Source organism: Indicator indicator, chromosome 3, assembly GCF_027791375.1.
Source record: "Indicator indicator isolate 239-I01 chromosome 3, UM_Iind_1.1, whole genome shotgun sequence".
NCBI classification, from domain to species: Eukaryota; Metazoa; Chordata; class Aves; order Piciformes; family Indicatoridae; genus Indicator; species Indicator indicator.
Genome location: NC_072012.1, coordinates 36,321,906 through 36,345,591, shown reverse-complemented (window position 1 = coordinate 36,345,591; position 23,686 = coordinate 36,321,906). Strand labels below are relative to the sequence as shown.

Below are 23,686 nucleotides of genomic sequence, written 5' to 3'. Positions count from 1 at the left end.
TTCTCTTGCAGATTAGTTGTCTGATCTTGAGAGATACTCAGCCCTTGGTGCAAAACACTCACACACTTCAACCTGTCATGCAACTCTTTGAATTCAAGGCTAAACTGTCCTCAGCAATTTTACCTAAAAATGAGCCTAAGGTCAGGGAGAGCTTCACCATGCTTAAGGGCAGAGACCAAAGCTTCAGTATGGACAAGCTAGTTCCCTCACCCAAAGTGAAGTCAGCAACTAAACATTATTGATGAGGGGCTTGAATGCTAAGCTTTGAGTTAAGACAATAATCAAGTTGCAGTCAAGTGCAGTCCTTGAGGGGGATGTGCTTGTCTTCTCTAGAGGGTGAGGAACCTTTTCTCACAGGTCGCATGAACTGCAGGAAAAGCAAAAAGCTAAGCGATGGGAAGAATACAGACCTGCAGATGCTATAGTTTATCAAAACATACAAGCACAAGTCTGAGTCATGATCTAGGACATGCCTACAAAAAAAATATGACAGTTAACTTTTAAACATTGTGACTGTAATGCTAGCATGCTAGTAAACGGAGGAACTTCACATAAGGGGTCATATCAACTTAGTAAGGACTCAGCAGTCAGCTAACAAAATTTCTCATGTGTGAACACATTTTAAAAATTTTTTACTATGTTCCATTTTTGGTTTTCTGCAGGAGAATATCAGCATGGTGAACGAATGACATTCTGTTGCTATTATAAGAGAAAAACACAATGGAGTTTTAGAGAAAATCAGTTCTACAATTGTATCCCTTTTTTTTAGGGGGACTATTGTAAGACTGGCTTTGATAGGATGGAAAATGGTTAAAGATGTTATACTCCTGGGCTTAACAACTGACCAACTGATCTTTATAGGAGGAGCACTCCAAATAAATCCGAAATGCATTAAAAGATTTTCTATGAAATATAACAACAAGGAAGGAAAAGAAATAACCCTGTGTCAGCAATGGATTGCTATGTTAGACCCTGTTCCTACAGGTTCTAGGTAGGTATGCTTCCCTGCACATGCAGAGAACCAGGAACTTCAACAGAGCTCCAGGCAGACACAGAGATATAACCACATGACATTCACCAAAGTAGAGAAATTTGGAGAACGCTTAATTGTCAAGAATACTGAAAGATACATTGTACTATAGATATTCCAAGTATTAAATGTTGTGTCAGGCTGAGTTTTAGGAAAGTAATTTGTTGTTATTGAATTTTGCTTTCGGCTTCCCGTTACTGTTCTCAACTTGGTTTCTCATCAGCTGTTTAAATGAATCACAAGAGTAATTCTTAATAACACTTCCCAAGATAAGCAAAACCAGAGAAGCCAAAATATTTTGTAAAGTATTTTGGATAGCCAGTTTTAAAGCTTGCTCGAAAACATTAGACAAAATCTTAAAGTAGTTCATCATATGATTAAGAAAATAAACCAACCCACGACGTGTATTGCCACGTCTCATACTCACCACTTCACGTTTTTCCACTTCAAACCAACGAGATATTCCAGGTAAACTCTGCACCAAGATCAGTGTGGTTCGCTCCACCCATAGGCTCTACAATATACAAAACTTTTTTATTTCCCTAATTTGCCCCCGAATTTTTCTTAATTATTTCCAGCTTTCTTTATGAATACCTTCAGAAGTAAAAATATATATATAAAAAAAAGTATTAGCTTCCAAATTCCTACTGAAATATCTATGCCAGAAGCCTATGACATTTGCTTTTCTCCTTAATTTCAAGGACCTGCTACTAAGCAGTTACTTATGCTGATTATTCACTCTTAAACGTGTTATTACTCTATATTATACGTTGTCCCCTAATCTCCAAAAGCTACCTGCAACTAAATTGGCATTTTAATATTTCCTTTCAATACAACATGTAAGAAGAGGGAGAGTTCAGAGACAGAACAACTTAGAGACCACACGGAATAACCAGCTCTCCTCTGAAGTCCTACTTGAGAATTTAGAGTGCATGGTTGATGGGATACTCTAATGCACTACTGTTAAATAGTTTATGCAAAGGCTTTGTAAAATAAATCAAAACATAGTTTAATGCTTACACAAAATATATATAAGCTGTGCAATGAATTCCTATGCTTTAATTAAAAGACAATAGTTACTTAATTTAGCTAATTTATTACCCTTACAGTTCTTTCCATGTTCTTTCATTCATTCTAGAATGAAATTGTTGTGGGAAAATTCTCTGAGACTATATATTCTAGTATATTCATTAGAATATACTAGAAATATTCTCTTCCAGGATGTGTTTCTAGTGGGTCAGAGTTAAAATTAAACCGAAGAATGTAAGATGAATTTTCAGTGTGACATTTTTATTAAGAGGAACAGAAATAATTTACATATTAGGGAAAGACCTATGACTCTTCTTGAAACAACCTCTGAGTTCTGAGGTAGTTTTTAGTCTTGATATCACAGGAGCAGAACATTACACTGCAGTTTAGTAAAAAATTACTCTCCCTTGCTCTAGGGAGACATAACTTTCGGCAAACCTAACCATACCCCAAATTACCTACTTAATGTTTTCCCATCTGCTTTATGAACTTCTCTGGAGGCTGCTCTCCTCTCTCTGTCTTCTATATATCACTTACACCAAAGAAAAAAAAAAAGAAAAGAAAAAAAAGTACTTTTTTCCTGTCTTATTCTCAAATACAAAAAGACCTTCCCATCTCCCATACATTTTTGTATTATTTACATTAGAATGAGAAATGAAATAGTCAAACCTGAGCTACTGTCTCCTCTAGAGAATTTATTATATACCACATGTGGTACAATAACACAAATGTAGACAATCTTTCCATAAAACAACTATTATTGATGTTACAAATAAATCCATAGGTACAGTAGCTCTGGAAAGGGCACAGCACTTCACCTTGAATTCATTTTCCTTGTCCTTGGTTCCTTTGTGAAATGGCCTGTCATATCGGAATCGCCAGATGTGATTTACTTTGTAAAAGCTCTTGATGTTATCAGGAATGCCATCTCTCTGCAGGACCTCTTGGTTTTCAGGAATTGGTGTCACAGCATAGATCTGCAAATCTATATGTAAAGAGTTAAGGCTATCCCACTTCATTCAAATCAGGAAAGCATATTGACTCCTGAAGCATGACAGAAGAAAAATTCTTTTGGAAGTGTGTATCATAAAATGCTTCTAGACTATTAATGGCTTGGGAAAGGAACCAAAGAGATTTTTTGAGGGCCTAGGATTTCTTTGTACTGTTCTGTTAAAAAAAATCATATTTATTTTTGAAATAGAGCTACTTACATGAAAGTACATGGAAAAAGGAATTTAATTAAATACATTCTTACATGCAATGCCTCATGCCATGCTAACATTATGTATTGTAAGAACTTGAAGTACTGTAACGTGAACTGATAAACCATTTTCACAGTGGTAATAGTTCTACTAAAGTAAGAATCTTAATAACCTGTCAAGGAATTTTTAAATAAAGCCAACAGTTATGTAAAAAAAATTCCAAACATAATAGAGCACTGAGGACAAATTGCAGGGCAATTCTCACCTACCATTTATTTCAGTGGAGGCACATTCTGATTGAAATTTGCTATAGGTGTACCTACATTTTTTTAAGGCATGAAAGACATAACTGCAGTGTATGAGTTTATGATTATGTGGATACACTGTGCTTCTGCCTGAAAGATGGTCTCATCTGGCTGATTAGCATGTTGCATAGCAATGGCATGTGGGAACTCATTCAACATTCGCTGCTGGAAGGCCTCCAGTCTTTCATAGTCATGTCCTCGGCAAACAAATTCCTTATTCTAAGCAGAACAAGAAAAAAAATCACAGGAGTAAGTTATGTGAAAATAATTGAGTACCATTAGATCCAAATATGAACTCTTAAATATAGGCTTTCTGCGTAATTTTTAAGAAGGAAAAAAATAATAAACAACAGTGAAAATAGGAATTCTAGAAAAAGCAACTTAGAAAAGGGAAATTTTACCAGATAAAGTAGGTTTTATTCAACAGTCTGGAAAAATCAAATCGCTATACTTAAAGCTTTAACAAAAATCTGAAGGGAGAAATAGTTCTTATTGGATTAAAGCATGTAACTAACACAACAGATCAGAATGCATAAAATATGTATAAAAAAGTGTAACACAACAGATGGTTAAGACAATGAAATGGGCTGAAAGTTTTTTCCACAAGGAACTAGGAAACTTTAAGAGTTGTATAACTTCAAAACAAGAAAACAATGCATAAGACAATGGCAGAATGCATTCAGTGTGCCTTGTCTTCTAAATATTTATCAATTATCAGATTGTAAATTAAAATTATGTAATTTTTGCAATATGAAGTAGAAGAAAATGCATGGCTCAAGCATAATTTCTTTTACCTGGATGTCCACTATGAAGTTGCACCATTATTTTCATGAGATGGTGCAAAACGAATGCAGGTATAACATAAGTCCTACACTAAACATGAGATGCCTATTGGAGTACCTATTGGAACTGGTCAATGACCATAGTGGTACCAAGGGTTTCCTGTAGCTGCAGACAGCATTTTTTGGTTGTATTCTGCTTGCACATATTTGAAATAAGGAAATATCATAACTATTTTCCTCCAAAAACTATTAAATTCAGTTTCTTTAAAATTTGTCTTAGAAAAGTCTAAAAAGTCATTACTAATGTGTGTGCTATTCTTGAAGCAGATTTAAATTGAAACTGTTGTTGTCCTTATAGCATCCTGAAAAGAGACAGGAAGCACTGAATTCTGGGGAACTGTTACAAGAAATCAGCTGCTATAGAGTTATTGTGCAATTACAAATTAAAATGTAAAAACTTTATTCTGAAGCTGCGTTCTTTATGCTTTCTAGTAAGCATGGCCAGACTGTTTAAAAGAAAGTAAAATACTTTGATATTTGCCATAAAAAAAAAGTTAATGAAAAGTTAATGAAATGTAGTAAGATCTGAGGTGTATGTTGGTGTTGCAAGCACGAATCTGCACTATGTACTTTTAACTTGGAAAATGCATGAACATTTCCTGGGCAGACGCATAAGCAGTGGAAGACTTACAGGTCTGAAAGTACTGCACAACTTTCCCTGCTACTTTACTTCATCAGTTGACATATTTTTAGTAAACTAAATATTAAATTCATTCTAATTAACATTTTCAGTTTGTTTTATACCAATGCTATATTCAGATGATTGCCACGTAACACCAAAAAACATAATCAACAGATTCTTTTTGTGCACTGCTTTTAAAGGGGAAAGTTTTATACTATATTTGCCATTTGGAATTAGTCATTTTCCCTACCACAAAGGCAAATTAAAAATCAAGCTTTTTAGGCCTACACCATACAGAGAAGGTTCCTTCATCACTTATTTGAGTTACCATAGGAAGAGGAACTTGGATTATGACTGCAGTGACTCCATGACTAAGACAGATTCTGACAGTCAGTGCAGCTAAACCACTGTAGACTGTGGAAGAGGGGAACACTGTAAACGCAAGGAACATTTTCAAGGCCACTTCAGTAACTTCAGAATCCAAAATTAATGTTCAAGAGTAACTTTATGTACCCTGTCAGCTTTAGTACATTGATAATCAATGAAAATCAGGATATTGAATTTCTAAGTAATTTTTTTCAAAAATTCAACTTGGGAATATAAATCACTGAGTGTCCTGCTGCCAAGGGAAACTTCTTATGACAACTGCCTTCTGAGCAGCCACGAGCAGGAATAGAACAGGATAGAGAACAAACTACCATGAAAACATGATACTGGTCCTGGAATAGTGTAGGTACATAGTTTCCAACATCAATATGAGTATTAAGTTTATGTGTGACCCTGGAAGCCTAGCATTTATCTTCCCATAAGAAAGGCCCTTTTCTTAACTTCAAAAATGAACATATTTCATTTATTACCACAGAGAATTCCTTGTGTCTTTAACGCATAAGAACTTGCAAATGGTATAATCAAATTCTTACACAGAGAAAGTGACTATGAACGACAGCATTAATTCAAGAACTACTCCATTCTATTTATTTTCAATTCACTTACTCTCAAGAAGAATGGGAACTTCTTCCCATAGAATCCAACTCGGAAAAACTCTGGTTCCAAACGCTGCTGATCCATAATTTTATCATACAAAGATGCTTCCATCATCTGGGTAAGATTGATGAGAAATGCAATTAGTCCTTTTGAAAACCTATTTTTGCCTTAAATCAATCACAAGAGGCAGGGTCCTTCAGCACACTGCTCTGGAGTGATGGTATGGCAGTGCACCTCTGAGCAACAATAAGGACATTCAAGACTCTGGATGCACCAGATTAAATAATTATACCTCCTAATCACTTGAAAGTTTCCAAGAATTTTTTTTTTTTTTAATATGAGGTGCCTATATTAAAGGGATAAAGTATTAGATTTATGACAACATGCATAGTTTTTTAATGAAACATGGAAGTAATAGAAATGAAGTTTGAAACATTTGACCCAGTAATCTGCTAATCAGCCAACACATGGAAGAAATGTGGCCAGTTCAGTCAGCAAAGTCCAATTTCCATATTAAACAGAGTTGTGTCCAATGATTTAAGCTTCAGACGTGAGTTCCTTGAAAAATCTCACTATAGCAATTAACATAATTTTTGTCCAATGCATCCTCCCATTTATTTCACTTAAAACACTGACACAAAGTGATCTTAATATCGAAGTCCTCTTTTTCTGATGACATTTCAGCAAAGTTTTCTCTGTTCTTAAGTTTTTAATACTGTGAAAAAACCTCCAGTATTAGCTCTATTTTTGGTAATGCAGGCAGCTATTCAATGTGTGTATGAAATAAATAGCTGCCTAGTCATATTTCTATGAAAAATGCCTACACCTCCATTTTTGGATTAACATAGGGGACACAGATACAGTAGAAGGGTATTTCCCAATTTGGGTACAAAATACATTAAGTACAATTAATTAAACATGCATAAACCAATTATTTTATTCACATTATGACAGTCAAGTTTGCTTTCATTTATAGGATTCTGCCACCGGAGTATCTAAATTTATATGGAATAAGCAGATCACAGGGAGTACTGGCTCATAGCTCTGTATTGAGAATTTTGCATGCCATTAATCAGATCTGGATTAAGTATATTTCAGTCAATCCTAGCAGCAAGCTGTAATATAAAATTGAATTCATCAGATCAAGAAAAGGGAAGATTGAATAATCTTTAAAATATCAGAAAGTATCAGAAAGAATGAAGAAAGAAACAATGCTTAGAGTTCTGAGAAAAATAAGAAAGCAGAAAGAATGTGCCAGGAAAGATTATCATTAGCTATATGATATTAAAGAGGTAACACTTTGAATCAGTAAATTAAAACAAAAAAATTGCAAGTATGTATGGACCATTCCATGGCAAATTCAATTTTATAAGTAATGTTTTATAACCCAAACTAAAAAGCTTTTGGATCTCTGATCGATGAAAAGTACTCCGGTACATACCCTCATCTTGCTGAGGTTTCTGTAGTCATAGTAGCTCTCATATTGTTCTGCAATTTTCCTGCATAAGATAATACCATTTTCCCAACACTGCAAGCAAGTAAAAGATGTTCAGTAATTTCAAAGCAACTGTTTGACAATTAGTGGTCTGTCCTTTCTATACTAATTTATACTTCCAGTAACTGAAAACACTTGAATTGATGTGTTCAAGATGTACTGATAGCTGCTGAGTAATATTACTTTTTTGAAAGATCAAAAATACATTTAGAGACTTAATATATGATTCTTACATGACTATCACTTGCACAGGATGTAAGTCATTGCTAGAGTGACAGACATCTCTTGATTCTACATAGGAGTTTGATTCAACACAGCAATATGATTTTTACTTTGTAAAACTGCGTTATTAACTTTCTTTATTTCTGTAGATTGGAAAATAATTTTTTTGCACTAAGTTGAACTCCATAAGCTAATTAAAGAATTAAAAAATCCTAAACACCTGATTGACATCAGCTTGATTACATTTTCTAGGTTTACATGGATATTACGCTAGCTACGCAAAATTGCTACGAATTGATTGTTCAGCTGCACGATAAGCAAAGTGCACATAAAAATTTTAGACTGTGGGATAATTGCTCTTGCTTCATTCAAAATAAGCATTCCCAGTGATGACTGCAAACTGTGACCCCCAAACCCATTCCTTTTTAGAGATTCTGCAATTGCTATTCTAAAAGATAATTAGATGATCTAGCTGTAAACACAGTCCTTATAACCCAGACCCTTGAATCTTTTTCCTCAGCCGGTCACTAACTGAGCAACCAACTTAGTGGTGCGTTTTCACCATCTTTAAAATGGGGAGAAATGATACAATCTTTTATAAAGTGCCTTGACAATTACAATGTGAATTGCAAGACAAGTGGAAATTATTCTCATACGCAAGTGTGGAATTTCTAGGATACAAACACAGGATTAAAAGAAACATTCTGTGTCAGTAACTACTTAATCAGACAATGACAAACACTTCCTCTCTGTGTGAGAAAAGACTGCAACTCCTGAAGTAATGTCCTAAAATGAATAAACTACCCTTTCCAGATCAAGTCAGTAAAGTAAAACTATTTTACCTTTCCCCTATCAAAATTTTGAATGATGGTCAGATGGAGACACTCTTTACGTTGCCACTCTGTTTGCATGGGGTAGTTGAGAAATTCTCTCAGTGGCCGATCAGACCACTCCAACAGCTCATCGTACAGCAGGAGCGTGTAGGCAGCCTCTGTAAGACAAATTATAGCATGGCATTTATGAACACCAAACAAACAAAACCATCAAACAAAGTACACACAAACATGAATGCTCCTGAGGAGATGCAAGTTTTTAAGGGGTAACTGATTTATTCAAGTATGAGACAGATAGTAGTGCTGGGTTTGGACAGAGTTTTTATCCACAGTTATATCAATTCAGCTTACAGTTTTCACATGCTGTTCAAAGGGAAGTCACTGAGGCAGTTTTCCTGGAGTCCAACAACACAAAGGGGACAGGGAAATTAAGAAACAATTTTTCTGGAAAGGTATATGTGTGCTTAATAGACTCCACTCTTCCCATAATGGAAACAAATTCATCATAGCTGAGTCTTAACACCCTATCATAATAAATAATTTAGAAGTGCACACACAAAATATTTAATTTTTTTCCCCTAAATTTATTTTTAAGTTTGGAAGGAATCAAACACATTGCTGCTGTCTGGTCAGAAAACTGCATACTACTTTTTAGACCACAGTTGGTAGAAACTAAGTATATAAAAATTATTATTATTACTCTGATTGAAAGAATTCCTCAGAAATGGCACACAAAAACTAATATTAAATTAATCGCTCCATTGCAAAGTCAGACTTCGTCCAATTATTAAACACCAATATTGCTACTACTGGTTATGACAATTCGATTCTGCTAACCACATTTGCACTGTTGCTTTCAAAGTTAGTGTTCACATTCAGTTTTTCCACTCATGGGACCAATTTTCATAACTAAGTTTGTTCAAAGATGGGCCATATTCTTGAGATGCATTGCACCGGAGAAATAAGTTGCCTGCTGGACTCTTCTCCAGGCTGAACAACTCCAACTCTTTCATCCTGTCTTCATAGGGCAGGTGCTTCAGCCCCCTGATCATCTATCATTGTGATCCTCCTCTGAATTCATTTTAACAGCTCCATGTAATTTTGTTGGGGGCCCCAGAACTGGACATTGGAGGTGGGGGTCTCACAAAAGTGGAGAAGAGCAGAATCACCTTTCTTGACCTGGTGGTCAGACTTCCCTTGATGTAACGCAAGAAATGATTGGCATAGCCATAAGGAAGCAAAATATAGCAGAGCTCACATGTTAGTGAGCTATTCTAGGACACTTCCTTTCTAACACAGCCATACTAATTATTTGGGGTTTTTTTGCTGTTGTGGTTTGTTTTGGGATTTTTTTTGTTGTTGTTTGTTTGGTTTGGTTTTTTTTGTTTTTGTTTTTAGTTGTTTATAACAGTATATAGGAGGTTTCTAAAATAAGAATGGTGATACTGGAAAAAAGGTTTGAATGGTTCCTCTACACAGGATCCTATGTTTGGCAACAGGAGAGGTCTTACTATTGCTTGTGCACCTGCTCTCACATAGTTCACATCAACTGGTTTACAAAGGTGCGTGTGCTGTAACTGACTGATAAGGCAAGGAAATGAACTACACAAGTCTACTTTCTAGTGGAAAGACTGTCTCTGTCCCAATAGCATGGGTGTGAGACAATCATTCCTTAAAGCTCTCATGACAAAAAAAAAATAAAAATAAAGTCAGACTCATGGAATTTACCATGGCAAAGGTGGCAAAAATCACACATGTTAATAATAAATACGCAGGAAACACAACAAAGTCCTGGGGGAAAAAAGGCAAAAAATTGTTTAAAATAGAACAAATGGCAAAACAATTCAAAATAATTAGGTTCATATCACTGCTGAACATCAACTGGACACATAATGGCAGTCAGTGTGTAAAGGGAACTCAACATTGCTTAAAGAGTTATCAAGTTCTGTTATGTAAAATCAGGAAATTAAGGGTTTGGCACAAAAAGCCAGTTCTTGCAAAGATATTGCTTGATAATAAAAACTCTCTTGTGACTCACTACTGCCAAATCACATGAGAAAATTAAAATCTCTCAATATATCTTGATACCTAGTCTACACTTTAAATTCATGAACTACAAAGAGATGTGGAAATGCCAAGTGTGCAAGTGGGGGCTGTTTTTAGTATGGATAGCAGAAAATCATAAGGAAATTTGCTGTGGCAGTAAGTACTTGTAGCCTCTTTACTAGTGACTCTCAGTCAACTAATCTGCTTTAAAGAAAGAAAAAAATCTGGAAAGATTCTGAACACGTGCAGTTGCAATTACCAAAGCTGGGGAAAAGATGGAGGTATTATAAGGTCAGTTAAATATTTTGGCATCCAAAGACTGTTTAAAGAGATGCTGATTTTATCTTCTCCAATAAATACTGACAGCATGCAGTTACCCAAATGAAGTGCATTTTGTCATATAAACAATAACCATGCACATTATTTTCTTATTTCTTCATTTAAAAGACACTGGCTAGCTGTAGCACTAGATTCACATTGAGCAATCCTGGACAATAGTACTGTAAATGTGGTACGATAACGAAAGACACGAGCAAACTGCTATACTTGTTACAGATTTTAGGGTCTCTGTTTCATCATTTGTGATATAGGTCTTCCTTTTTCTTTTTTTTTTTTTTTTTAACCTAAAAGTTAAGTTATAAAACACAGCTGTGTAGAAATACCACCAAATAGCTAACCAGCATCATTACAAAAAAAAGCATATATAGGCTCAGATACTACCAAATGGACTCATAAAACTCCTCTAAACTTCATTCTTCTTGGGTGAAGAATGACTACATCACACATTTATTGAGAGTGTATCAATAGTAGTCATTCATATTCAACATGGCACAGTAAATAGTAGAGTTATGTGGCTGAAAAAAAGTCATATTTTGAGATAGGGATTCATCAGGCAAAGAAACTCAGCTATTATCTGAGCCAATATGTTCTGCACTGAGGATACAGCTTACAGGTTTGCAGAAGACTGCAAGTCATGGAGACCAGTCCTAAATATCTTTTTCTAGTTTGTACTCAATTACCTGTGAAATTTTGTGCTTTCAGATGTAGATCATAGAGCTTATGAATATAGCGAATATACATCTCTTCCTTGTTCAGTTCAGTCTTGTAAAAATTCTGCAATAAAATTGAATTTTGTAATGAAACGTAGTAGACAATAAATAAATGATAATGAAAAGAAACAAAAGACTCCAAACATAAGGCTCTAAAAGTACATGCATCCATTTGAAAATTTCACGTGTACAAAGTCATTACACAGAACTACAGTAAGAAATATAGTAAACAGAATAAGTTTTCAATAGACAAGTCAACATGCTCCTGAATGTTTGTTGGGTTTTTTTTTCTTCTTTTTTAAATTCTCATAGACAGGGGCAGAGAAACCTGATAGAGCTGAAATCAAACTGTTCTATATAAATATAATCCATCAAAAAAATGCACCCATATATTCTTACTTAGGCCATTTAACACTTTGCTGAAAGCTGTACCTCAATTTTAAAATACTAACAGAGCTCTGACTTTTGTATTCATATTTTAAATGAAGTATCTACTGTGTGATACTTCTATTCTTCATTCTGTCACAGCAAAATGCCAGAAGGTCTTCGGTAGCTGTATAAAGAACTATCCAGTATTGCAAACAACATAATACTAAATGAAAAATATGATTTCTTCAGCCTTAACTGGTGCTGGAAACTAGTAACTGATGCATAAATATTGCATTGCATGATTGAAATACACGAAGTTGGACCCTAAAGTGATACCCAGGACACAATTCTGAGAACTGACTAAAGGTTTCTAGATATAGAACTGCTATTTGTTGTTACATGGATAAAATATGGAACTCAATATCAAAACTCTCAAAACATCCATCGTTTATTTGAAAGTATGAAAAACTTACAGGGAGAGAAGCACAACCCTACAGCATTCTTCAAGAGCATTGGCATACTCACTATGGACATGCAGCTAGAGTCTTCCTGCTAGCCATACTTATCATTCAGGATAATCTGATTGTTAATAAAAATTTAGAGGGTAGAAGAATCTATCACTGGTCCTCATTAATAATTAACAATTTATGTTCTATTATTCAAATCTCTTATTATTTTGAACTCAAAGCTAGTGGTCAAAACTTTTCCCCTATTTTACAGTACTCCTATTCTGCGTCACTGTTTCCTAAATTGAGTTATTACCAAAGCAAAAGGTGGGAGGAACATTACGAAAATATAAAAATCTAAACTTTATAGCGAATGTATTTTTGAACTGCCTTCAGAAAATACTATATATCAATAGCTCTGTAATGACATCTCTGCTTTAGGCCACCATCTGCCTTTATAATTCAAAGACTTCTTTTCCTCCCAGAAGGTGTAGATCAGGAACAGATGCTTCTCTTTAAAAGAGAAAATTAAAAAATAGCTGGTTTTATGCTCATATTTATCTATCTGAAAAAAAGCATAATCTAAAATATAGAATTGTGAGCAATAAAGCATAAAGATTAAGACAAAATAAGGTACTGAACTGCAGTACTAGACTTTGTGGCTCTTAACCCTAACCACTGACAGGTTCAGTACTTGTTACATATCTAAACTATACAAATCAACTGGTTCTCCTCTGAAGCTCAGGTCTGACAACATCTGGTTGCTCTGTAAAGCAGACCACAGCAAGTCAACCCAGTCACAGCTCAGGAAATACATCATGCTAATAAGGATGTTGCACGATTTTCCAACAAACATGTTGAAGATAAAAAATGGAACAGTCTTCAAAAGGGTACATGAAGTAAAAGGTAGACCTCCCTAATGAACAGACTTTTTTCCTAAGAAAAAACAGCTTGAAACCGACATTTAAACAGGCAATGTGAACATGTTCTACTTAAATGGCATATGCCAGTGCAGAGCATTACAGGAAAATGTCCTCTTTCTAAAATGAATATATAATTTTAAATTAGTAGAAGCTGAAATATCAATTAAATAGCAAACCTCAATGAGGACAAGATGCCTGAGAAAAACTCCATAGCGAGTTACCAGAAATTATTCAATATACTTTCAATGGTTTTGTACAGCTCTGTGATGACAGAGTTCTGTTATTAGAAATTAAACTTTCAAGTTGGAGTTAGGTGATTCTTATGCACATGGAACTAACTCCACTAAGCACCTCTTAAATCAGCATTACTAATGTGAAATCTACTGCAAATGATCCAGGGGGTGGAGTAGAAAAAAGTTCCTACATTATCCTTTCCTTAAGTTATTGCTGCTGGTGCATATCCTCTCTATGTTTTTCATGATGTGGGGTAATTCCAGTTAATTTGATAACTTGTTTAACTTGGACAATTCTATTTTCTGGAGGAACAGCATACAACTATGGTGAAACAAGGTACAAATTCTCTTTTTCAAGAGCCACTCCTCTTATGTTTGGAAGCCAGAATACCTTTGAAGTAGTGGTGAAAAATGAAATACTGCTTTCCCCTCTGGACTTCAAATATTTTTAACAGTGTATATTCCTCTACTTACTTGTTGCATGAAACATCTTTTGAGATGACAACTGGTTCTTCCATCATGTGGGCAAGTAAATGTCTTACAGCTTGTGTGCTACTTCATAAATTCAAATTTCCTTTTCAAAATTTAGCAGTTATTGTGCTGGTGTGCATAGAGTATTAAAATCTCTCTGAAATCCAATTTAGCCTGTACAAGTCATTGAAAATCCCATTAAAAACTATAGTAGTGCTTTGGGAGTTTTAAATATTTGAACTTTCTTTTTGTGCAAATCTTGGATGATTTGCTAATAATCACAAGCTTTAACACTCCTTAGTGATAGGATAAAAATAATCCAGGTGCTTTAAGGAATTCAGATCATGCCAGATACTTTGACAGAAAGCCAGCTGTTCTATAGCTACACAGTAAACATCATCCCCATTTAGAGAGCACTATTTTCCTACTGAAGAAATCCTTTATTCTCATGTTTAACTGCTACTTAGAAATGATACCAAATTGTTTCACTGACGTCAAAGTCAAGAACTACAAGTCATCTTATTCTGTTTTTTTACCCCTTGGCTAAAAATACATTCACCATGAACACAGAAATTTTCCAAGGTTAATGGAAGTCAACAAACTTACCAGTGGAAACTGGCCTAGAACCAAAATGCATCTTCTTACACAAAAATGAAATAGCTTTCATACTATGAACTGGACCTGTTCATGTGTTGTAATAATAACAGGTGGTCTTGAGCAGCATTTCTGGCTCATCTATTGGGAATATAACAGATAGCCTGCAGTTCTCCAAACATATCTCATATTAGATGCCATAAGAACTAACTTGCATCAGTCATTGGGAAAGAAAAGAGACAGGAGAAATTGCGTAATTTTTGTTTGGGTTTGGGGAAAGAGGAAATGCTTGGTTGTTTCTATGAACTCGAACCAATTAAACTTATAAAGTACTTCTGAAATTTATCCAGTAGGAAGAGTCTCAGAGCCCAACTATAAAATGCAAAGGAAGACTAACTCTCCACTCTATCAATTTCACTCTGAATAAAAAAACAAAACCAAAACAAAACAGAAAACAAACCAAAAAAAATTAGTGACCTTAAGTGTGATATTATTCTGTCAATTTCCACTCAAACTGCATCATGAAGCAAAGTACCTCCTACTCAAACGTATATCTCTATATTAGAAAATGCTCAACTGAAATAAAAAATGGAAAGTCATTATACAAACCAAAAGGCTAACAGTGCAGCCAATCTTTTTGCCATCCACTTCACCCATTTTCATGCAGTCCCTAAAACAAAAAGTAATGAAAGTTAAAAGGAACGATGTTCATCCTGACAGAGTGAAGGACATTTCAGAAAGCAGACATATTTTGCTTGGCAAGCTAACTGAAATGACGCAACCCAAACAGATTTGGGTGAACAGCTGACCCAGGCATTTAAGGAATTTCATGCCTCCCCTCCTAGGATATGGAGTACCTCAACCATCAAGAAAGTATTTTTTTTTTTTTTTATCTAGTCACTGATTTGCTTGGTGACAGCTGGAGATCATTTTGGTTTTTTGGAACTTTTGTTCAAATCATGGCAAAAGAAGCCAGCATAGCTGCCGGAAGAGCCAGTCCTGCTCCTCTCCTGCTCTGTGGTGCTCATTCCCAGTTCTGCACTGCTGCCTGCACAAAACTCAGAGGAGACAGGTTAGGCAGCATCTTTTGCTGGGTTAGTTTTAGGCCATGTCAGTCAGATCACCACAGTGCAGAATGAATACTTGAGTTTGCACAAGGAAGAGTGTGCTGTGAATGAGGAAATGAGCAGAGATAAGTTTGCTTTCTTCAGGGACAGTGTACATCTAAAGTGGTCAGGGAATCACAGCATTAGCTTCTCCTCTGGAAAAAAAGATTGGCACTGATCTCCTCTGTGAAATGCTCCAAGATGCACCAAATTTCCCTTAGCAGCACTTCTATAACTCGTATAATTTATTGTTTGAGGAAGCAAGAGATATGAGCCCCAGTCAAAAGTCAAAATGGAACTTTGAGGAGTTTGATTATGACAGAGGAAAAAACAGTCAGTATAATCATTTTGGAGTAAAACAAAATAACAGGCAGACATCACCATTTGGTCACTAAAAGAAACATTCTTGTATACATGAGATAAATGACCCTCCCAAATACACAATTGTTCTGAAAGACTGAGAGCCCTGTGTGATAGCTCAATCCTGTATTGTCTCAAAATAATGGAGGTGGCAGGGCAGGGCTGATAGTTTTTAATGAGTTTACTGTCTCAAACAAGGTGTGACAATACCTGGTCCTGAATAGACAGGGTGGTGGCCTTCCTTAGTAGCTCTGGAAGAGACCTGCTGGCCGGACAGATGGCTTGACATTGAAAACTGCTAATTTACGTGGAGGAAAGAATTCCCTCTTTAAAACCCCTGCAGCAGCACCTCTGAAAGGCCAATAGCACCCCTTTGTGCACACCTCTCTTCATGACATGGAGAGACCATCTCCCCCTGTTAAAAGGGTGTAAGAGGACCACAACTTCTGGGCTCCAGATGTTGCTTCTACCACAGAAGACCCTGCCAGAATGTACATCCATCATCAAGAACTTGGATTAGTCCTGTAATAATCCTTGCTGGATCCAAGGGTTGGTGAGAGCTTTCTCTCTTACATCATAACTCTCTCTTTTCCTTTCTTTTTTCTTCCCATTTTCCCTCTGCTTCAGCCTGTTACTGAGAGTTTTCCCTGTCTCTAATAAACCAAACTCATCAGCTGTTTGGCATTGGTTTGCTTTAATTTACTCTAAGGGAATTTTTTCAATCTTAGCTTAACCTTTCCTGCTGCCCAGGGTTGGCTCAGGATACCAGGTCACTACACCCTGGAGGTAAACCCTGAAAAGGAATAGCACTGCCATGTTTCTAGACATTAATTCAGTCTCTGTTGATGAAATAGCATTCCTTTCAAACTATCAGTGATGATAGCAAATGGAATATTACGTCCCACCGTGTGTCCCTATGGAATTAGGTTAAAAACCTAACACTTCAGCTTTAGAAAGTGCTACAACTGGTGGCAATAAGGACTAAGATGAAATACGAAGTTTCCACATGGGCTTCACAACTGACTGAGAAAATCGTTCCCACTCCTGAAAGGAGTCTCTCATTTCTCTCTCCTTTGTTAGATGTGAGCTCCTTACCTAGAGATCATATCTTTGTATACATACTTACTATGCCAGCTGACACTACAACTAAGCATGACTGACATAGTAATAAGAATTTTACATATTGTGTAAAACAACTGTCAGGTGATTAGTATTGAGCTCTGTGTTTTCAGACAGACTTGAGTCACTAACCTCCTGCCAGAAGTTCCTTTATTCCTCGACAGGAAATTCATGCATCATGCATGCCACTGGATTTTCAGAACATGGGAAGGATACTTGTTTATTTTTCAGCATGTTTGTTTCATTTAGCTGTTGACTAAGCAGCTGCTGTCAGAGATGTTGATGTGTCCATGTGCAGTCACCCTTTGTACAGCATCACCATGCTTGCTCCTAATATTTTGCAAATGACAACCCTACTGATAACTTGTGATAATCACTCACCTGTAGTCCAGTAACCTCTCCATGAGGCGAGTCACAGTGGCGATTAAAGAAACACCACTTTCCCTCCATGTTTCCCGCTCAATTTTCTTCAGTAGACTGAAAGAAGAAGAAGCCAGAACAATTTCACCGTTTATTTTTAACTGTCACTATGACAACCACTCTGCTTTCACCAGTACCTTAATACCTTAGCAACATCTTCAATAGATTTCCTCTTACAACCACCCTCCCAAGAAGCACAATTTGCGAACAATGTCTTACCTAGGGTAAGGACCAAAAAGTGGAATTCTAGTCCAGGAAGCATTGACAAAACAAATGATTTTTACATTAGCTGCATCAAGTTAAAATACATTGAATATCTAATTTTCAGAATATATTAATATCCCAAAGACTTAACAGAACTCTTATATAAATTTTATATATGAATTTTATGCTGATGCATCAGAAAATGCTGAGCTAAAATAATCTACCTAGAAAAGAGTATTTATCAATTCAATATATCTTTTCAATGGGACCTTGACTTTCTTAAAGATTCTTTCTCCTCTCTAATATTTCAGTACCCATAGAATTTAATAATGGGAAAGGTATTTTAATGAGTTTTCTTCTTCACTTAACAGCTCCTTCTGAGAATATACTACCATGCATGTGTAAAATTCTAGTATCTTAAATTATCATAAGATCATTTATTAAAAACTGTTGTCTTGAGTTCTTACAGTAATGTAAAAGCAGATTACACATTGAAGTGAAAAGATTTCAAAATGGTGTAAGTGGAGCTATCAGTATAATTACGTAATTATTCCACCACTGGCCTCTGCTTTTCACTGCTTAGTTTTACCAAATATTGATCGTTTGGGCATGAATTTCCCATATTTCCTCTCTGAGAATGAACAAGGAAATTTTTATTTACAGAGCTGTTTTATGCTTTGGCTCAGGACCTCAGATGTATGGCATATCCATGAAAAAGTTTCAGCAGTCTCCCTGAAAATACACCGGTACAGTTAACCTAGAAGACTGAAAATTGCCACACCCATATACTTAGAGCTTTTTACAGAGTTGTTAATAGAATCTCCAAGCCTTCTGTCTGCAGTGGGCAAGCTGTCAGCTCTACTGACCTTCATCCATACTGAGCATGCTCAGTCCCATAAAACTCCTACATTCAGATTTCACCAAACATACAACAGTGCCCAATAACTCCTACATGCCAACTGCCCCAGCTATACTCCAGCTCTGTTCAGCTCCTTACATACATGCAATTCTCTAAATCAATTCAACCTAAATGAAGCTGTGCTCTGCTGGAAGCAAGGAGGAAACATTTATCTTCATTCTGCACCCTTAGATCAATCTTAGACTCCCTTGGTCTTAGGAGGCAATCAGATCTCTTTCCTTCACATTCAGAGACGGGCTACCTGTCATTTCTCGCAGAGATAGACGACAAAGCCAAAAGAGGCTGAAACGCAAATCTGACGTCTCTGCCTTCCATATAGAATATACAGGCTAACTCTAATTTTCTTTTAAATCCCTTATGTTCTTTTCAATACCAATTCTTTTGTGTCTAGGAAGAAATAACAGCAGAGTCTGTTATATTATTAAGCACTGATTATCGCACTGAATTCTTCCTTTCTATTGCCTTTCAGCCCTGTTAAACAGGAACATTTCAACCTAAATTCATCAAAATAATTACCTATAGTTATTGTAGGAAAATGGTTGAAGTCTGACTTCTCTTTTAAAACAGATGGATTTCATCTGCATTTGACGTATGCATGTTCTCTATAAATGCATTGCCATATTATTATAAATATACAATTTTTACAAATGGGTTGTGTAGATACCCTCAAGTACTTATTCAAACTGACATTAATGTCGTCAGTTGAACAATCTTATGACTTGCATTCTGATGCACGCCTCCCCCTTTCCACCATACATCTTCATACAGTGCACAGAGCACGCGCTCAGAATGAAAGAGTTGCTCAAATATATCCCTCAAGCTTCCTCATGGGTATATCTCGATACACTTAAATTCCTATTACTTATAGATCCCAAAGCACAGCCAAGATGTTCTACAAAGCACTATGGGAGATAAACAGCTCACGGAAACAACGAAAACCCTTCTACCTATCCATACTACTATAGCCTAATATCTAGGCTCATTGTGAACAATTGTGGGATTTGTTTTGGTTTGGTTTTTTTCACTTGGGTTCACAAGAATGAGAGAGTGGAGTGCGGACAGAATCAGAGGCCTCCTGGGAAGAAAGCAAGTTGTAGAACCATATTCAGGCTAGCTCAATAATGTAGTAAGTTGATTTTTTTTTATGCCTAAGTCACACTCGTTCAGACCACTAACTTACAAGAATCTAAACCTAGAGGTGCCTTAAAACATCTTGATATCTATTTTGGAGTACAAAATCCTCCAGGAACCTCACAATAGCCAGAGATTCCCTCATGTACTCAGATGGGTCAAAGACAGTATGGGACAGGTAGGACTCATCACTTTTTTATTTAATAGCTTCATGGCTAGAGGAATGGTCCATAAACTGGCAGAACTCAGTATTAAATGCCTGCTTTTCTTGAAAGTAATCTCCAATTTTTTCAAAGAAAAGTCTCTTTGTCAGGAGCACTCCAGCCCACGTTTTGTGCTTCAATAATGTGGTTACCTAACCTCCAAACCTGAAACGGCATATGTTAGGCAAAACTGGAATACAACTATAGAAGTAATAAACTGGCAGCATCCATAAACTCAGAACAAAAGAGCTACTTGAGCATATCCCTTGTTTTCCAAGGATTCTGTTCTAACAACCAACTGTTTAATAAACTCAAACTATTCTTTTCCCTGTGCTCATTAACACAGAAATTCAATTGCTGTGTTACAGTGTAAGTGTAGATCAGGACTCCTTTCATACCATGATTACACTGAGTAGCAATTACCACACCTAGTATTTCATCATAGCAAAATGTTCACTAGTCCATTGTTTACAGCTCTTCAAATGACATCAGGAGCTAATCACTGAGTGGTTATATTCAAGTCACTGATTCAAAGCAAACAGCTTTCATCTTCCCCTCACTTTCACTATGTTTTTTCATTTGATAAAGACAACTCCATTATAAAGAAGTGAATTCTAAACACGTAATATTTTAGATGTATCCAGAGATGCTTATAAATTTGTCCTTGAAAACAGATGATGTTCAAAGAAAAGATGCAGTCATTGTCACAGGGAAAGAAAAAGCAAATAATGTGGGAGCTGAGAGATTTAAATTCATTTTCCTTTTCAGCCAAAATAAACAAAAAACATAACAAAACCTGAAAGTGTCATGCCCACTGCAGTTACTAGATTGCATCCAAAGTAGCTATGTGCATCCCATTGGTTCCCAACTGAACCTATCAAAACTAACCCTGCTGAATCTTCAGAAAGATCAAATAATATTGTAGCATTTGCTTTCATTAAAGACTACAAAAACACTGCTTGCTTCAAAACTAGTTTAACAGTCCTTGGGTACATAACACACCTCTGTCACTTCAGCCTGAACAAGTCTCCTTTCTTGCATTGTCTAAAGACACTCTAATATTGTTAAGGTTTAATAACCCATTGAATAAATTTTAAAAAAGAGCAACAACAACAACTAAAAACCCCAGAACATGCAGACAGCTCAGACTAACTGACCCCTTGCATTCAGGTCCATCTACTTTTAATCACATTCCTTCACATTCCTTCACTATGTCATCCTCCATTTCAGATTTCTATCTTCTGCAAGCTCTCTTATTAAGAGGTGTTAATGTATGGAGTGAAATCAAACTCAGATAAAAAAAAAACTAATGATAAATACTATTTTCTCTTGAACTGGAAGCGAACTTGAGCAGTTACTCTGAAATTTTCTAAAGTGTTTAGTTTTACCTTCTGTTATACCAGAACAGAAACAACAAGTACACTGATGCTGTGAGACATTTTGCAATTTAAATTACTATGTCTTCGGCATTTAGATTTATAAAAGGTTCTCATCATTTTTTACTGTATCTTGTTTAACATCCCTTAGTTTAAATCTAACTAAAAACCATTTTAAAAAATGAAGAACATTTCATACAAATATGCTTGCTTATAGAATTTTAAGTTATTTTGGTGACAGACATCCTGATGTATTTTGCACATGAGAAGGCTATTTAGACTTCATTGTATAATCAGAGCTTTTCCTTTAAGTCATTAGACTTAATTTTGAAGTGAAAATACTATATTACTAAAATATTGAAATCATCTAACCTTATGTTCTCTTTACTCAGATTATGAAAAATTTCATGACTAATTACAAGGAAGTTCTGCTTCAGCATATTGTTGTTTTCCATTATTCATTAATTTCCATAATATTCTGCCTAATCTCCCTATCCACTTTTGCTTCTGTAAATGATAAATGTTTAGGAACTCTTTTTATAAAAATCAGTACAAGTACAGATTATTATATATTTACTATTCACAGACACTGAGATCTGAATGTTGTTATTTAAGCAAAGACAACAGAGGTAAAACTATTAAATAAATAGCAATGGTTAAGAAGCCATATAAACAGAAAGGGATCATATGTTTAATAGTACGAGAATAAAGAGTTTGGAATCCCAAAGAGGAACAATACATATACTAAACACCTCAGAAATAAGTGAAATCTTTCACTTAAATGAATTTGAGTTCTGAAAAACAACAGAGACAGAGTTCAGTTATTTTGTACCTGGACAATCATTCATTTTGGTCAGTAGGATAACTTATGGAGAAACCTTAAGAACTTCAGCATTATTATTAGCTTTTCCTGTTAAGATTTCAGTGATATGTCATTTATTCAAATATACTAAAAGGTCAATGAAATTTATAAAATAAAAATAGCAAGAATAATCTTGCCAGAATAAGTAAAAATGTTTACATCAAATCAGAAATCAACAAGTGACATCACACAGATGAGTACAAGTTTCTAGCAATAGAAAATAAGTTATTAAATAGCTTTTTGTTGAATTCTCATGACTTATTTTCAAAATGTTCCACTTGAGCTTTGCCCATGCAATTATGAAGCATTTCTTGCTTTTCTGATTTTAAAATTAGTAGGTAGAGAAAAAGAATGTTTTGAGATATAACAGATTTATCCTTGCCTGATTCTAGCTGTATGCACGAAGTACAGCCAGAATTTACAGGTGCCATAAAATGTTTTCTTCCTCAGATTTTCAGAAAAAAATCCAAAATCAGCCCAACAAAAAAAAAAATTATATCCACAACTGTTTTAAGTATTACTTCTCTACATTGACATTAGCACCTCATACAACCAACCAAACTCAAGGAATTAGCAGAAGATATATAATACTCACATACTGTTGAAGAGCTCTCGGTATGTTTCATCACCTTTACCTTCCGACATTAGGCTGTCCAGTTTGTCAATCAGTTTTGCTTCTACCTGCAGCATATAAGTGTGGTGTAAACAGCTTTTTCTTTTTTCCTTTAGTGAGATTCAAGAAAATTGAGGGAGGATTTGTTTCTGTGTGAAGGACTTTGCTAAATGCTTATCTTAGAATTACTGGTTAATCATGCAAATCTGATAAGTCACCTCATCTCTTTGAAGCTGTTTTTCTCAAGGTTTGTGGGTTTCCTTTTTCTGGTGGGCTTTTTCCTTTTTTTTTTTTTTTTTTTCTTTTTGAGGGAGGGAGCTAATTTAAATCGAGCAACGTGACTTCAAAACTACAGGCTGAGTAGCATTTGCTGCTGCTAAGGCAGCTATCTATTTATGGAGTCAGACAAAAAGCACACAGCCCAAATAAACTGCCTGAATTCTCACTGCAGGGCTGTAAGCATAAGCCATTTTCTTAGACTTCAATAAAAATATCATATTTTTTGACCCGCATCTCACTCGTTATAATTTGTTTCTTACAGATGTCTGTACTGTTGTACAAGAACACTTGGGGACTCAGGCTCTTTCCCAGTCTTCCTTACCTGCCAGTGTATTTGGCTAGAAATCCAGTTTGCTGTATTTATGTGTTAGCTATGGAAGACATTTGCAGAACATATCT

At 35.6% G+C, this 23,686-nt stretch overlaps 1 protein-coding gene across 1 annotated transcript in view; it reads right to left on the bottom strand.

Annotated features, from left to right (window-relative positions):
* The window catches only part of DOCK4 (dedicator of cytokinesis 4), a 204,070-nt gene that overhangs the window by 19,531 nt on the left and 160,853 nt on the right, over positions 1–23,686 (bottom strand). The window contains 11 exon segments of the mRNA XM_054399340.1: positions 1,458–1,544; positions 2,878–3,044; positions 3,644–3,785; positions 6,024–6,128; positions 7,456–7,542; positions 8,574–8,722; positions 11,630–11,723; positions 15,305–15,365; positions 17,662–17,757; positions 17,920–17,946; positions 22,991–23,076. Coding sequence (XP_054255315.1) covers positions 1,458–1,544; positions 2,878–3,044; positions 3,644–3,785; positions 6,024–6,128; positions 7,456–7,542; positions 8,574–8,722; positions 11,630–11,723; positions 15,305–15,365; positions 17,662–17,757; positions 17,920–17,946; positions 22,991–23,076 — 1,101 coding nt within the window.